We start from the raw sequence: 15,097 nt of genomic DNA, 5'->3' as shown, positions 1-15,097 counted from the left end.
ATTAAGCTCCATTAATAATTAACATAGCATTATCAAATGCAAATGAATGATAGGCTGCAAAGCAATAAATGCATAGAAATACATTTATTATCAAGTAGATTTGACAGAGTAAAAACTTTAAGGTTGTGACCCCAGGTCTCATATAACAGAGAGTTTTAGATATGATACCATTTTGGTTCTTGGTAAAGGGTAGGAAACTGGGGAAAATGTTCATTTTCATATAAACTTATGTATTCCAGTATTGTTGCCTGGAGACTCCCATGGACATAGGCCTGACTGCAAAAAGTTGGACACGATTTAGCAACTGAACTCCAACAACAAAAATCATAAACCTATGGACACAGAGATGAGAACAGAAATGTACCATTCCACCTGCATATTTGGAAATAACTTTGGAAGACTACTGGGTTCAGTAGAGAAAACAACATTTCAGAAATTACAGAACAACCTTAAAGAGACATATCTACTTAAAAGAGTAAGAAGAGCAAAAGTGCAAATTTTTTTTTAAAAAAAGACAACTGTATTACTTCTGAGTGTTGATTACAGTACAGGGATCATGTTTCCCAACAGTACAATGTTTGATTTCTAAAAAACTTGCCATCTGAGGATACAACTTTAAAGGGATAAGTTCAGTTCAGTTCAGTCTAGTCACTCAGTCGTGTCCAACTCTCTGCAACCCCATGAATCACAGCACGCCAGGCCTCCTTGTCCATCACCAACTCCCAGAGTTCACTCAAACTTGTGTCCATTGAGTCGGTGATGCAATCCAGCCATCTCATTCTCTGTCATGCCCTTCTCCTCCTGCCCCCAATCCCTCCCAGGATCAGGGTCTTTTCCAATGAGTCAACTCTTCACATGAGGTGACCTAAGTATTAGAGTTTCAGCTTCAGCATCAGTCTTCCAATTGACACCCAGGACTGATCTCCTTTAGGATGGACTGGTTGGATCTCCTTGCAGTCCAACGGACTCTCAAGCGTCTTCTCAAACACCACAGTTCAAAAGCATCAATTCTTCGGCGCTCAGCCTTCTTCACAGTCCAACTCTCACATCCATACATGAATACTAGAAAAACCATAGCCTTGACTAGACGGACCTGTGTTGGAAAAGTAACATCTCTGCTTTTCAATATGATATCTAGGTTGGTTATAACTTTCTAAGGAGTAAGCGTCTTTTGATTTCATGGCTGCAATCATCATCTGCAGTGATTTTGGAGCCCCCCAAAATAAAGTCTGACACTGTTTCCACTGTTTCCCCATCTATTTCCCATGAAGGGATAGTAACACCCCCCCCACCCAAAATAAAAGATGTCCGTTTCATTATAGGGGACTAAAATGCAAAAGTAGGAAGTCAAGAAACCCCTGGAGTAACAGGCAAATTTGGCCTTGGAGTACAGAATGAAGCAGGGCAAAGGCTAATAGAGTTTTGCTAAGAGAATGCACTGGTCATAACAAACACTCTCTTCCAACAACACATGAGAAGACTCTACACATGAACATCACCAGATGGTCAACACTGAAATCAGACTGATTATATTCTTCGCAGCCAAAGATGGAGAAGCCCTATAGAGTCAGCAAAAACAAGACTGGGAGCTGACTGTGGCTCAGATCATGAACTCCTTATTGCCAAATTCAGACTTAAATTGAAGAAAGTAGAGAAAACCACTAGACCTTTCAGGTATGACCTAAATCAAATCCCTTATGATTATACAGTGGAAGTGAGAAATAGATTTAAGGGGCTAGATCTGATAGACAGAGTGCTTGATGAACTATGGACGGAGGTTCCTGACATTGTACAGGAGACAGGGATCAAGACCATCCCCAAGAAAAAGAGATGCAAAAAGGCAAAATGGCTGTCTGAGGAGGCCTTACATATAGCTGTGAAAAGAAGAGAAGCAAAAAGCAAAGGAAAAAAGCAAAGATATACCCATTTGAATGCAGATTTCCAAAGAACAGCAAGTAGAGATAAGAAAGCTTCCCTCAGCGATCAATGCAAAGAAATAGATGAAAACAACAGAATGGGAAAGACTGGGGATCTCTTCAAGAAAATTAGAGATACCAAGGAAACATTTCATGCAAAGATGGGCTCAATAAAGGACAGACATGATATGGACCTAACAGAAGCAGAAGATATTAAGAAGAGGTGGCAAGAATACACAGAAGAACTGTGAAAAAATATCTTCATGATCCAGATAATCACGATGGTGTAATCACACACCTAGAGCCTTCACATCCTGGAATGTGAAGTCAAGAGGGCCTTAGGAAGCATCACTTCAAACAAAGTTAGTGGAGGTAACGGAATTCCAGTTGAGCTGTTTCAAATCCTGAAAGATGAGGCTATCAAAGTGTTGCACTCACTATGTCAGCAAATTTGGAAAACTCAGCATTGGCCACAGGACTGGAGAAGATCAGCTTTCATTCCAATATCAAAGAAAGGCAATGCCAAAGAATGATCAAACTACCACACAATTGCACACATCTCACATGCTAGTAAAGTAATGCTTAAAATTCTCCAAGCCAGGCTTCAGCAATACATGAACCATGAACTTCCAGATGTTCAAGTTGGTTTTAGAAAAGGCAGAGGAACCAGAGATCAAATTGCCAACATCCACTGGATCATGGAAAAAGCAAGAGAGTTCCAGAAAAGTATCTATTTCTGCTTTATTGACTATGCCAAAGCCTTTGACTGTGTGGATCACAATAAACTGTGAAAAATTCTGAAACAGATGGGCATACCAGACCACCTGACCTGCCTCTTGAGAAGCCTATATGCAGGTCAGGAAGCAACAGTTAGAACTGGACATACTGTTCCAAACAGGAAAAGGAGTACGTCAAGGCTATATTGTCACCCTGCTTATTTAACTTATATGCAAGAGTACATCATGAGAAACGCTGGGCTGGAGGAAGCACAAGCTGGAACCAAGATTGCTGGGAGAAATATCAATAACCTAAGATATGCAGATGACACCACCCTTATGGCAGAAAGTGAAGAATTAAAAATGAAAGTGAAAGTGGAGAGTGAAAAAGTTGGCTTTAAGCTCAGCATTCAGAAAGCTAAGATCATGGCATCCAGTCCCATCTCTTCATGGCAAATAGATAGGGAAATAGTGGAAACAGTGCTGACTTTATTTTTCTGGGCTTCAAAATTACTGCAGATGGTGATTGCAGCCATGAAATTAAAAGACGCTTACTCCTTGGAAAGAAAGTTATAACCAACCTAGACAGCATATTAAAAAGCAGAGACATCGCTTTGTCAACAAAGGTCCGTCAAGTAAAGGCTATGGTTTTTCCAGTAGTCATGGATGGATGTGAGAGTTGGACTATAAAGAAAGCTGAGTGCTGAAGAATTGATTCTTTTGAACTGTGGTGTTGGAGAAGATTCTTGAGAGTCCCTTGGGCTGCAAGGAGATCCAACCAGTCCATCCTAAAGGAGATCAGTCCTGGATGTTCATTGGAAGGACTGATGTTCAAGCTGAAACGCCAATACTTTAGCCATCTGATGCGAAGAGCTGACTCATTTCAAAAGATCCTGATGCTGGGAAAGATTGAGGGCAGGACGAGAAGGGGACGACAGAGGATGAGATGGTTGGATGGCATCACCAACTCAACTGACATGAGTTTGGGTAAACTCCGGGAGTTGATGATGGACAGGGAGGCCTGGCGTGCTGCGGTTCATAGGGTCGCAGAGTCGGACACACCTGAGCACCTGAACTGAACTGAATCACAGATTCTAACCAAGCTGTTGCCTAATATATTTTATATATCATATTACTAATTACACTATTTTCAAACTCAAATAAATACTCTTGCGATCCCAAGAATTTGAGCCCATCAGGCTCCCCTGTCCATGGGATTTGCCAGCAAGAATACTGAAGTGGGTTGCCATTTCGTTTTCCAGGGGATCTTCCAGACCCAAGACCAAACCAAGGCTCCTGCACTGCAAGCAATTCTTTACTGCCGAGCCACCAGGGAAACCCTGCTTGGTTTTTACAATTAATATCTCAAACTTACTCCACAAACTGAACACACTGAATTCCATCAGATCATGTTATGGGGGTGCACTTATATTTCTGTGATCTTATCGTGTATATTATCAGGGTTGCACTCTCTTTTGTTACTTATAGTGTGACAAGCAGAAGAGGGCAACAGACAATGAAATATACCAGAAAAATCCATCATCTAAAAGGGAACTAAAACAGCCTGGTAGCACAAGCAAGTTCCCTCACAAAAAAAGCATCTTGGCCTTGTTATATATACACATTTTATACTGTTTCATCTACAATCATTTTCTCAGAAGGGAACAGTGTAGTGTCTATAATGGTGAAGACTCCAAATTCTGGGATCAGACTGGTTTCAAATTCTGACTCCATCACCCTAGGTGAGCGACCAGTCAAGGAAGTAAACTTTTCTGAGCCTCTTTTTTCCATACTGATAGGCAGGGATAACAGCCATGCCTTCATTCTCAATGTGGAATCAAGTAAGATGTGTGAACACTGTGCCAGCCCATAACTTTATATGTTTAGACTTTTATAATAATTATTATTAGAGATATTGATTCCTAGCCTTCAGATTCAGTATACATATTTGGATCCATACTTCATCATTTAATTATTTTTTCATTAACAGGCTATATACATATGTGTATACATCTATACATATATATTTAATAACTATGTGTGGTTATTAAAGGACTTTGTTCAACATATCAAATACAAAATGGTGAAAGGGTAATTTTGAATATGGGGTCCTAGGAAAGAATGAGTTCCTGGGATGGAATGACGCTTAGCAAGAGAAAAAGACCAAATACTGCAGTGCTCCTCTCAGGACATACTTAATCTAAATAAAAGTGCCTTCATGATGCATCTATTAATTCCCAATTATTAGCTGATGAAAAGCAACAATCTTGTCAGTGAAATGCCCCTCCTCTCTGTGCAGTATCCAAGCTTCTGCCCATTTCCCATTTTCTTTCTACATCTTTAGGTTTTGGCAATATACTAAGTTCATTAATTTAAGCAAATCCCAATTCCAAACTTAACACCAGATTGCTAAGGAAATGTTCACTTCTTTTCAAATATGAGGGAGAAAAACAGATGAGTCTATCTCTCACAGGCTATACAAGCCAGTTTACTTTAGTCAGACAACTTGCTAATTGAATGGTCTGGAAATACTGAAATTACTTCCCAATCCAGGCAACTGAAGTAGTTTAAAGTTACCCAGAGGTGTGCAGTTAACACTTACAAATGCATTTTAACACTTTGATATATGAACAAACACCATTTTAGTGAAGTTTCCGAGTAACAGAAGACTGCCTTTTAAGTCAAGCCTGAGTAAACAAAATCAGCTTTAGATCAGTAAGACTAAAAAGTGTACATTTTATATTTCCGTTATATAGGAAAGGAATTGAAGGCAGACACTTTTAACCAAACTAAAACCTAGTATATTGTTATTGGAAGAAAACAATCACACGTTAATACAGAAAACAGAGTATGCATGCTATTGAAGTTTGGAGATTTAAATTTTGAAAAGTACCTCATTAGCACCATCTGATGCCAAATAATCTTGAAACAGACAAGTGTAGCCCGATTCACTCACTCATTGGTCCCATTTTCTTTCCAAATTCTACCAGGGATTGCTAATGACAGAAAAGGGCCTCAGTCACATGGGTAGAGAAAAAATAAAACTTAGCCTCTGTCTCTTCTTCTGCTAACAACCAGGAATGAGCTTACCAAGTTGACATTTTTTTTTCCATAATGGTCATAAGTTATGACCATACATAACATACTACAAAGAATCTGATGGTCATAGAAGCATATCTTTTGTTTTTTTCACTGAAATTTAAGCTAAATCAAGAGAGAGATAACATATGCCTTAAAGATTTTTAAACTATTAAAAGGTCATATGTAACGATTTTATTACTTCTAAAATAATTTTCCTCACAGTAAAAGAAGAATCTACAGGGAATTCCCTGTCATTTCTGTGGTTAGGACTCTCTGTTTTCACTGCTGAGGGCCTGGGTTCAATCCCCAGTCAGGGAATTAAGTTTCCACGAGCTGTATGGTATAGTCAAAAATAATAAAATAAAAAAGAAGAATACACAGAGTGTTTCAGGGATACAAAGTTGGCCTCTTATATTGTTTAGCAGAACCTCTGTCAGACAGAAAGTTAGCCATGAGCCACTAGAGGCATCCAAGTCAGCTGCCATATCCAAAAGCTATTAACCAATGCTGCCCCAAACACAGCATCAGTACTCTAAAATGGTCAGAGGACCGGAAAAAACCCCCCACTAGCCAACTGGAAGGGTTTGTGCCCCATTCTGGTACTCACACATGCCTCACACTAGCTATGGTGTCCTTAGATAACCTTTGTTTCACTGGGCTTCTTAAATGTTCATAAATATTCTATGAATACATATATCTAATTTTAATAGGCTGAATTATAGGAAGAACATGCACATCACAGCCTCTGGTTATAAAACCTGCAGCTGTCATTTAAAACTGTCAATCAATGACCAGCCTGATTAAAAACTCTACACCTCAGCGCTCTGGGCCGCTGCCTCCCTAGGCCTTGGCCCACCTCTCTCTTGAGGTGTTTTCTCTGTTCTCTCTTAATCTTCAATAAACTCTCTTGCAGCAGGTGAGAACTCAAGATTCTTCTTTGTGTTTTTACCAAGAACCAAGCCCCATGGAAGACGGGTCTCTTGACTCTCTTCAACTAACACCTCTTGCAAATAGCTGAGAGAAAGTTCCAGACTCCATGCTCCTTTCATGGCTGACTGTGGATAAGCTGTCCCTGGTTTTCAAGGCATGTACAGATGAGCTGAACACAGGCATAGGTGACCTCGAACTTGACACTTTCTGAAATCCAATCAAGGGCATTTGGGGGGCAGAAGGAGAAGGGGACGACAGAGGATGAGATGGCTGGATGGCATCACTGACTCGATGGACGTGAGTCTGAGTGAACTCCGGGAGATGGTGATGGACAGGGAGGCCTGGGGAGCTGTGATTCATGGGGTCGCAAAGAGTCGGACACAACTGAGCGACTGAACTAAACTAAACTGAACTGAACCATGAGCTACAACTTGCCAGAACTGTTTTAAAAATGTGTTTTCTAATATGGGAGACTAACGTGATCAAAAAAAAAAAAAAAGGTCCCAGAAATATACTGTATTATTACTACTTCCTATATGCTGCACATAAATCACTCACTGGATACAAAAAATATATATCCCCACTTAAGGCAGAACCACACTGCTCTGCTGACATTTGCTTGTATCCACTGGTGGTGCTTTTTAATGGTCCATTTACCTGTCAAACTAGGTGACAGGCATTAGGCCTATAGACTATTCGGCATCAAACTCACAATCCAAGAACCTTGTCTACCATTGGTTACCTTCTATACACTTTCCTCCTTTAATAAAATAAGTTAATTAAAGAAAATAAACAGATATTCTTTTCTGGCTCTAAGCCATGGACAGCTGTGAACACCAAAGAGGTAAGCTACTTCTCTCGCTGAACGAAGTCAGAAAGATATGCACGGTCATGCTGTTCAAAATATTGTTTTATGTGTGGAACAACATTGCTGTAAGACGTTTGGAAGCCAAGTAAAATCACAGAAGTAAGGGAATTTGTAACAGTCTGTTTTGGTTTAAGGGAAAGGAGATTGAGCTCTCCCATGAAGCAAGCAACGTGACACCTTCTAGCATTAGAAATAGCCTTTTGGATGGCTAAAGAGAAAAAGAGAGAGGCAATGGAGTGGGGATCAAAGCTATCTCCCTGTACACTACAGATAATCTTTTTTCCTCCTTTCCTTCAACAGCAAGATTGAAAGAAAGGGCTAAAGGTAGAGGGAGAAGGGGGAAAGGAAACCATCCTAATCCAGAATTGTAAAGGAAAGAGGTGGCCTTTGATCTCCACAGGATGGCAACTTTATTGGCTATGCATAAGCAGTTTCCAACCAGCTGATCAACCAGGTATTAACACACAACACCCTTCCATGATCAGTAACCATGAAGTGAGTCATCTGTGAACGGCAGTCAAGCAGAAGGCTCATCTGCTGCTAAATGACCACCAGCCCATGCCCAACCCAGAGAGGAAAGAGCAACCCCAGGGGAAATGACTGCTTCTCCACAGGCTCTTCCCTGATAAGCACCAATTATTTGCCTTGGGACTCAGAACAAAATCTTTCCTCAAGTGTGCATGAATGAGGATGGCATTCATTTTTCAAAATACAACTTGGAATTGTGTGTTTCCACATCACCAGAAGTCATTGTTTTGACTTCTGTTCAGTCTCTATTTTTAAGCATGCCAGAAAATGCAGACATGATAAAGGCTGGATGTGAGTTAACTGAAGGTAAAGAATCATTGTCTCACCTGGTGATCTAAAAATCTGAATATCGTTTACTTAATGGCAAGATAAGAAAAACCTCCCTTCCAAATTCTCAAGTGTTCAAACCACAGTCTTGTTTGGGTGGATTTGGTGGACGTGCTTTAAAATGAAACAATGACTGAACTATAAGCTTTCTTCTTTTAAATCCTTCATTTCTCTCTTTCAACTCGGAAAATGCACAGTGGTTAAGGGTTTTGGAATCAACTTGGTTCAAATCCCCTCTCATCTGTATCTCCCAACATCTCTATGATGTTATAACTATAAGACACAGATAAAGTAATATTTTACTAATAATAGCACCTACATCATAGGGTTCTTACAAGCATTAAACAAGATAATGGTGAATGTTCAACAAATGATAGTCATATCTTCATAGCAACGGTAGTAGTCATCATCATAAAGTTTCTTAGGGTACCCCAGAATTTGAACATGATCTCATTTTTTTTATTATTATTATTTCTTTCTTTCGCTCTACTGGTCTCCTCTAAGCAAAAACATTGTGATATAGAAGGTAACTACTTAGCTTTTCACTCCACTAAATAAACTGAAGCAATCAATATTCTAAAGTCTTATTAAATTAGCAGCTTTTAAAAAATTATACAAATTCTTTAAAGATTTAGACCACTCCTTTGTTTCCAAATGATTCCATCTTCCAAACTACTCAGTTTTTAAAAAGTCTAGCTCTTTATATAGTTGTTAAACATACAGCATATACCTTGACATCAATTTTTCAAGAGTCCACTTTTCAGATTTGCTTTTTGTCCTATGTGTGGTCAGAGGAGTGCACTCAGATTTGGCTGCTCTATCTACTGCCACTCCTCCTCCTATGGCTTAAAACTTAATTACAGATTAATTCTGAATCTGGTTCTTCTACTGTACTTCTCTAGACTTCTGCTTCTACTTTTTTTTTTTTTCTTTCTTATTACCAAATTTCTTAATTTATTTAAGATTACCTAAGGCCTAATTTTGAGTAAAATTTTTATTTCCTTGTATTTTTTCCATAAGAAATCAAGCATTCAAGACAGTTGTATTTTTGTTTTCAGAATTAAACATTTTTCAAAAGCCAGAAATTAACATGAGCATTACTCTAGCATCTCTTATAAACACAGAAAATGATACATACTCAACTATTTACAATCTTCATTGGCAAGCGATTATTCTAAATTTCCCAGCCAATTGTATACCTCTTGCCCAGTATTTTAAATTGTACCTACTCCATGTAAAATAAATAAACAAACAAATAACTGTGATTACAGGTTTGAAGTTTAGCGTTTCATATCACTAATTCACACAAGAATATTTCATTTGTCACAGTGAAGACTAAAGGAAAATTTCAGATAAACTTACTGTTCTGAGACATTTTAATTGCAATTATCTCATGTATTAGAGGGCCCATTATCGAGAAATTGTATGCTTTAAAAGATGTCACAGTATTCAGGCAAGTATATTTAAAAGCTAACAAGTTTATTTTAAAATAAGGAATTACCAGAATTGCCAAAGAATTTTCTAGTTAGAGACAGAGAGACTATAGACCCAGATAAGTGGATTACTGCGTGAAACTTTCCCCAAAAAATTTCCCTCCCAATAAGAGAAAAAGACTCTCCGGGGCGCCCCCACCCCCAAAAGCAGAAAGACAGGACTAGTGAACTTCCACTTCATTTGAAGTTCAGATCTCATCCTAAGTCTGAACTGAAATTCAATCACTTTTTTCACTTAAAAGTAGCTTTTAGCAAATGGAGTTGAGGAGAGGAAGTCCATAAAGAAGGAAACAATGTTTAGAATCAGGTCCTGAGAGATCACACAGGTTGGTTTTTTTTTTTTTTTTTTCCAGTGCTATTTCATCTGCTCCGCTCACCAAAAGTCTAGCTCTCCATAGAAAACAAATGAGGTATACAAACATGAAAGAAACCCACTATAAAAAAGTATTTCTAAAGAAATACTTATTTTTTTGAAAATCTTAGTTTCCTAGAATAAAAAGTTATATATTATAGCATTAGTGTAATAAAAGGTACAAAAAGCAAACATATAATATTTGATGTTAAGTATGATATCAACACATCAACATGAAGTGTATAATGTTTGAAGAACTGTTTGAAGAAAACTATTGGACTTTGTTAACTTGGCAGCCAGGTTAAAAAAAAAAAGAAAAAAAGAACTGACAACCAATAGATGCTTTTACAGGTTAAATCTTGTTGAAGGTACCTTAGCCCCTCGGTACACTTTGATTTATTTAAACTCACCACATTTCTCTTAAATACACTCCATTAACAAGTGATAGACTGTGATCTTAGGCTTGAGGCAAGATATGAAACACAATCTTTCAAGAACTTCATTCATTCCCTGTCCAGGTGTCTTGAGCACGCCCAGCTCGACTTATCTGAGTTTTGTGAAGGTTTACTCAAATCAATAAGATGGCATTAGAATAGCACACTCTCATGAAATCTCCTCAGCAGACCAATAATTTGGCCTCCCCAAGTTCAAATGCACGGCAGGAGTTAAAGTCAGCGGAAGAGCTAGGAACAGCTTCAGGTTAAATATGAGAGAGCATCTTACAAGGACACACCTCTGACCCTGCCAACAAAGTAGATGACCACACCTATTAGAAAATTTAAGACTTAGGAAAATAGTCAGTGACTTCAGTGGAAAATTAACTTAGAAAAACAAAGCCAGGAATCATTTCAGGTCTAAATGATTTATATCTATTTCAACTACAAATCTCCGATACTAGGTACTCATCAAATTACAAAATCTGAGAGGACAGTACACACACTCCAAGATATTTTTCCAAGTGAAGACAGAGAATTCCCAAGCTGATGTGACCAGCTTTCAGTGAGACCCTATTAGTGTGACCCTATCTTTAATCTACAGCCATGATAAAATGTCCCAACATATACAAACTCAGCTCAAACAGTGACTAATGACCATTAATCCTCCTATCTTCAGTAATCTGGCTCTCCAGTCATTTATCACACTGACACTTCACTTTACACACGTGAATAAACTTTAACTGAGAAGGTGAATCAACAAAAACCTCAAAGGTATCTGAAGCTGTAAATTAAACTAGGGGGAGACGCAGCAAAGACAGACAAATAGAGATCAGATCTGAATGTTTCTGATTTGCATCCTCGCCAGGTCGTGAGGGTGGGGAACTTTTCAATCATTCAGACCTGCAAACTAAGAAGAAGAAAAAAAAAAACTACAGTAGAGAACGGGGAAACTGAAGTAAGAAGAGGTGGCCCCAAAGAGTTGGTTTCATCTATTCATCTTCCACCGTGACATACATGAAAACTTCAGTTTTTTTGTTTTCTTCAAAGGAGTAACAATTTAACGAATTCCTCATTTAGTTTCATTGCAAAGGTTTCTTTTAGTCAGAAAGCATATCTCGTGGGCTGAAACTATTTTAAGGGTTTATTCGCTATCATTTGGCTGATGTATGTTTTTCTTTTACATATTTCCTTAAGTAAAATCCTTCTTCAAAATACACTATAGCCATAGACCACAAAAATCTCAAACCAACCTTCCAAAACTGTTTCATAATCACAGAAACTGAGTGACTCTAACCTACAGGCCTTGATGCAACTTGAAGCTCAGTACAGGACTATAAAAAATTCCCTGAGGTGCAGTGCGTGTGTGTGTGTGTGTGTGTGTGTGTGTGGTGCAGTGTGAGTGTGTGTGGTGTGTTTTAAGGCCTGAAATCGGATCCTTGATTGAAACCAGAATCTACCAAAAGAAAGAAAGAAAAGTTGAGTCGTGGCTCTGTTTCCCCATACTAAAAGTTTCTTAGGGAGTGTCAGAAAACTCTTGGTAAGTGTAGATGCATTGTATACTCTTAAGGTCAGACGTACCCCACTGCAGCATCCTTCCAACGGTTCATATGAAGAGTTTCCATACTATATAATGAATCCCCCAAATCCTAAACCCAGCCTTCAGTTTTCCCTTGCCAATGAATATTCCCAGGCAACTAAGTGTTCCCTTTCTGATACTTGCAACCGCCTGTTTCCCTTCTAAACTCAGCCAGCCAGAGTGGCTAGTTTATATCCTACCGTAAGAAGGAGTTATTTCCTGAAGTTTCTTCAGCATTGAATTTAATTACAGACTTTGGTTACATAAAACAACTACTAATAACCCGTTTGCTCGGAAGAGGAGGGGCGAATAGCACGACCAGGTTCAGAAATCCTGACGGGTTTCTGGGCTATCGCTCCCTGGGCGCACAGCTCCCTTCCCCAGGGACGCGGCCGAGCCATCGGACTGACTTTGGCTCATCCTCGGGCCCAAGCTCACCGCCACCCGCTGTCTCTTCCACCCCGGGCTCAGACGTGCGTTTGCCCGGAGATCTGGGCGTGCCTCGAACTTGGCAAAAGGCCTAGGTCTGCAAAAAGGCTTGGAGGGTCTTGGGGGATGGGGGAGTAAGGACAGCACAAAGTACCATCTAAGAACCCTTACGTCTAAAATTCCTGCCAGGGGTCGGGCCCCTCCGGCCTTGGAAGGAGGCAGAGGTCGCCAAAATTCAGCTCGGGGTTGATTCGGGAAAGTGGAGAGAAGGCGTGCAAGGGGGGAATGAAGGGTGAAGAAAGACGACGCGGGGTTACCTGAACAGAGACATATGAATCCAAAGAGGTAAAAGTGAGCAGGCTCCGCGATCATTGTCCTTGGGTGGATCCTGCATACAGTCTCATGCCAAGAGGAGGGGGTAAAAATGAGGTCCCCAAATTTATGAAGCCACACACCACACACACTGCACACAAAGGCTTAATATAAGCAACGTGGGTCAATCCGCCAGGACTTTTCAGGGCAATTACTGGTCCACCTTTCCGGACGCTTGTCAATATCTCAGAGCCCTTTGCAGACTAAGGATTCCAAGGTTTGCCTTCTCTGGCGCCAGGGTTTCCGAGGCGGCTCGGCCACTTCCAAGGACCATCCAAAGCGAACAACAAAGAGCCGAAGCAGAAGAGCAGTTGTGCGGTTTCCTTCCTCCTCGATCTCTCCAAGCCTCCCGGCGTGCGCCCCCACACTGTGCGCCCGAGCGCCGCGGCGAGGGCCGGCGCGGCGGCAAAGTTGGGGTGTGAGAACGTATTAGGGCGAGCCGAAAAGTGCTTCTCCGTCTATCGGCGAGCCCAGTCAACAGCTGGCCACCCGCGCCGGCGGCAAAGGCAGCGGCAGCACTTCTGGAGAGCAGGCACAGGGTGCCGGGGGTGTGCCTGGGTGACTCCGCGCGCTGGGGGCGAGCAAGGGGGCGGTACGGCGACAGCGGTTCCCTGGGCGGGCCCTTGTTCCCATCACTTGGGGGATGCGGAGGGCACTAAGGACGGCAGCCGGTCCGCGGACACACTCACGCCTCCCGGGCGCTCCCAGCCCAGAGCTGCGCTCACCATCCCTCAGACCCCTCGCCGCTGGGGCGTGCGCGCAAAGCACCCCGAACTCTCCGCGGCTGGGACGCTGGAGCCCAAAGTTCCAAGCGGCGGCTACCCGCAGCCCAGGCTCGTGGTAGCGGCAGGGAGGCAGCTCCCGGACCTCCCCGGGGTAGCGGAGAGGGGTGAGGAGCGTGCCGCTGCGGGTGGGAGTGACGGCCGCCGCGGCTCACCCGAGCTCCGCCGGGATCAGCAACGTCTGAAGTTTCTGCTCTCACGCTGCCCCTTCTCTGGCTCGGTCGTTTGTGGGTTTCCCCCACCTTCCCCGCGGCTCCCAGTTTCCTCCCTCTCTTTCCCGGCCCGAGAACACTTAAAGGGGCCGCGCGGTCCTTTCCATGCGTCAGGTTACACTCTCCAGACGCCTCCCTGGCAAGTTCTGCTTGTTAATATTTCCATCCACGAGCCAGGGTGCCCGACTGCGCCCTCAGGTGAGAAATCAAATTGCTCAGGATCACAAATCCGAGCGAATGGGAACTTGCCTTGTTTCTCTTGCCACCCCTGGCTCCCCTGCACCTTTCTCCAAATGGAATCTCCCAGCCAAAGACTTCAAAAATCCTCCGGTCCAGCTTAACCTCTTCCCTACCGCTTCCAGGAGTTGGATGAACTCTCAGATAACTCTGTATTCACCCTTCCCTATTCCCATTAAAACAGAAAAAAAAAAAAAATCAAATATGGGCAAACGAACCTTTGGGATAGGAAGCAGGGAAATAACTACGTAAAATGTATCAGGAGATGGGCACTGTATTACAAAAATCAGTTTATTTTACACTGTGGTCGTTGAGGCTCTTGTAGAAAGACCATCCAAGTCCTCGAGGGGAGCAGGGGTGGGTCCTGGGGACCTTTTTTTTTTTTTTTTTTTGTAACCAAATACCTCTCCTTCAACTTTATTGACTCTCAGTTTCAGAATGCTAACCATGGGGAGGTAACTAAGGAAGAGGAAATACGCAAAAAACATTCTTGACTACTCTGGAGTTTGTGCTTATAGAAGAAGCCATTCGGTGTTTCAAAACCAAAAGGTGTGGGCTTTAACATCCCATGCACCTCACCCTAAAATACTAACCAACCAGTTATTATCTCGGTTACCAGGCCAGATCTCCGTTTTCCTTTCTGAAACAGAAACTCTTGAGATATTCACAAATCCAAAGCAAAACAAACCTATCACATTTGATGGGTGTTATTGCATTCATTCATTCACTCATTCATTTTTCTTCCTTTCTGTTAAAAAACACACTATACAAAAACCACCCAAGACGTGGTGAAGTGAAGTGAAAGTCAGTCATGTCCGACTCTTTGTGACCCCATGGACTG

The 15,097-nt window shown here is 41.5% G+C and overlaps 1 protein-coding gene across 4 annotated transcripts in view; it reads right to left on the bottom strand.

The window, feature by feature from the left end:
• The window catches only part of ROBO1 (roundabout guidance receptor 1), a 451,347-nt gene extending 438,040 nt beyond the window's left edge, over nt 1–13,307 (bottom strand). For all 4 annotated transcript variants that reach the window (XM_040227038.1, XM_040227051.1, XM_040227044.1 and 1 more), the window contains exon 1: nt 12,971–13,307. In XM_040227038.1, coding sequence (XP_040082972.1) covers nt 12,971–13,025 — 55 coding nt within the window. In that variant the 5' untranslated portion in view covers nt 13,026–13,307. The remainder of the gene's footprint in view (nt 1–12,970) is intronic.
• Between the last annotated feature and the right edge of the window lie 1,790 nt (nt 13,308–15,097).

Source organism: Oryx dammah, unplaced genomic scaffold, assembly GCF_014754425.2.
Source record: "Oryx dammah isolate SB20612 unplaced genomic scaffold, SCBI_Odam_1.1 HiC_scaffold_2, whole genome shotgun sequence".
NCBI classification, from domain to species: domain Eukaryota; kingdom Metazoa; phylum Chordata; class Mammalia; order Artiodactyla; family Bovidae; genus Oryx; species Oryx dammah.
This window is presented reverse-complemented; position numbering and strand designations above follow the sequence as displayed.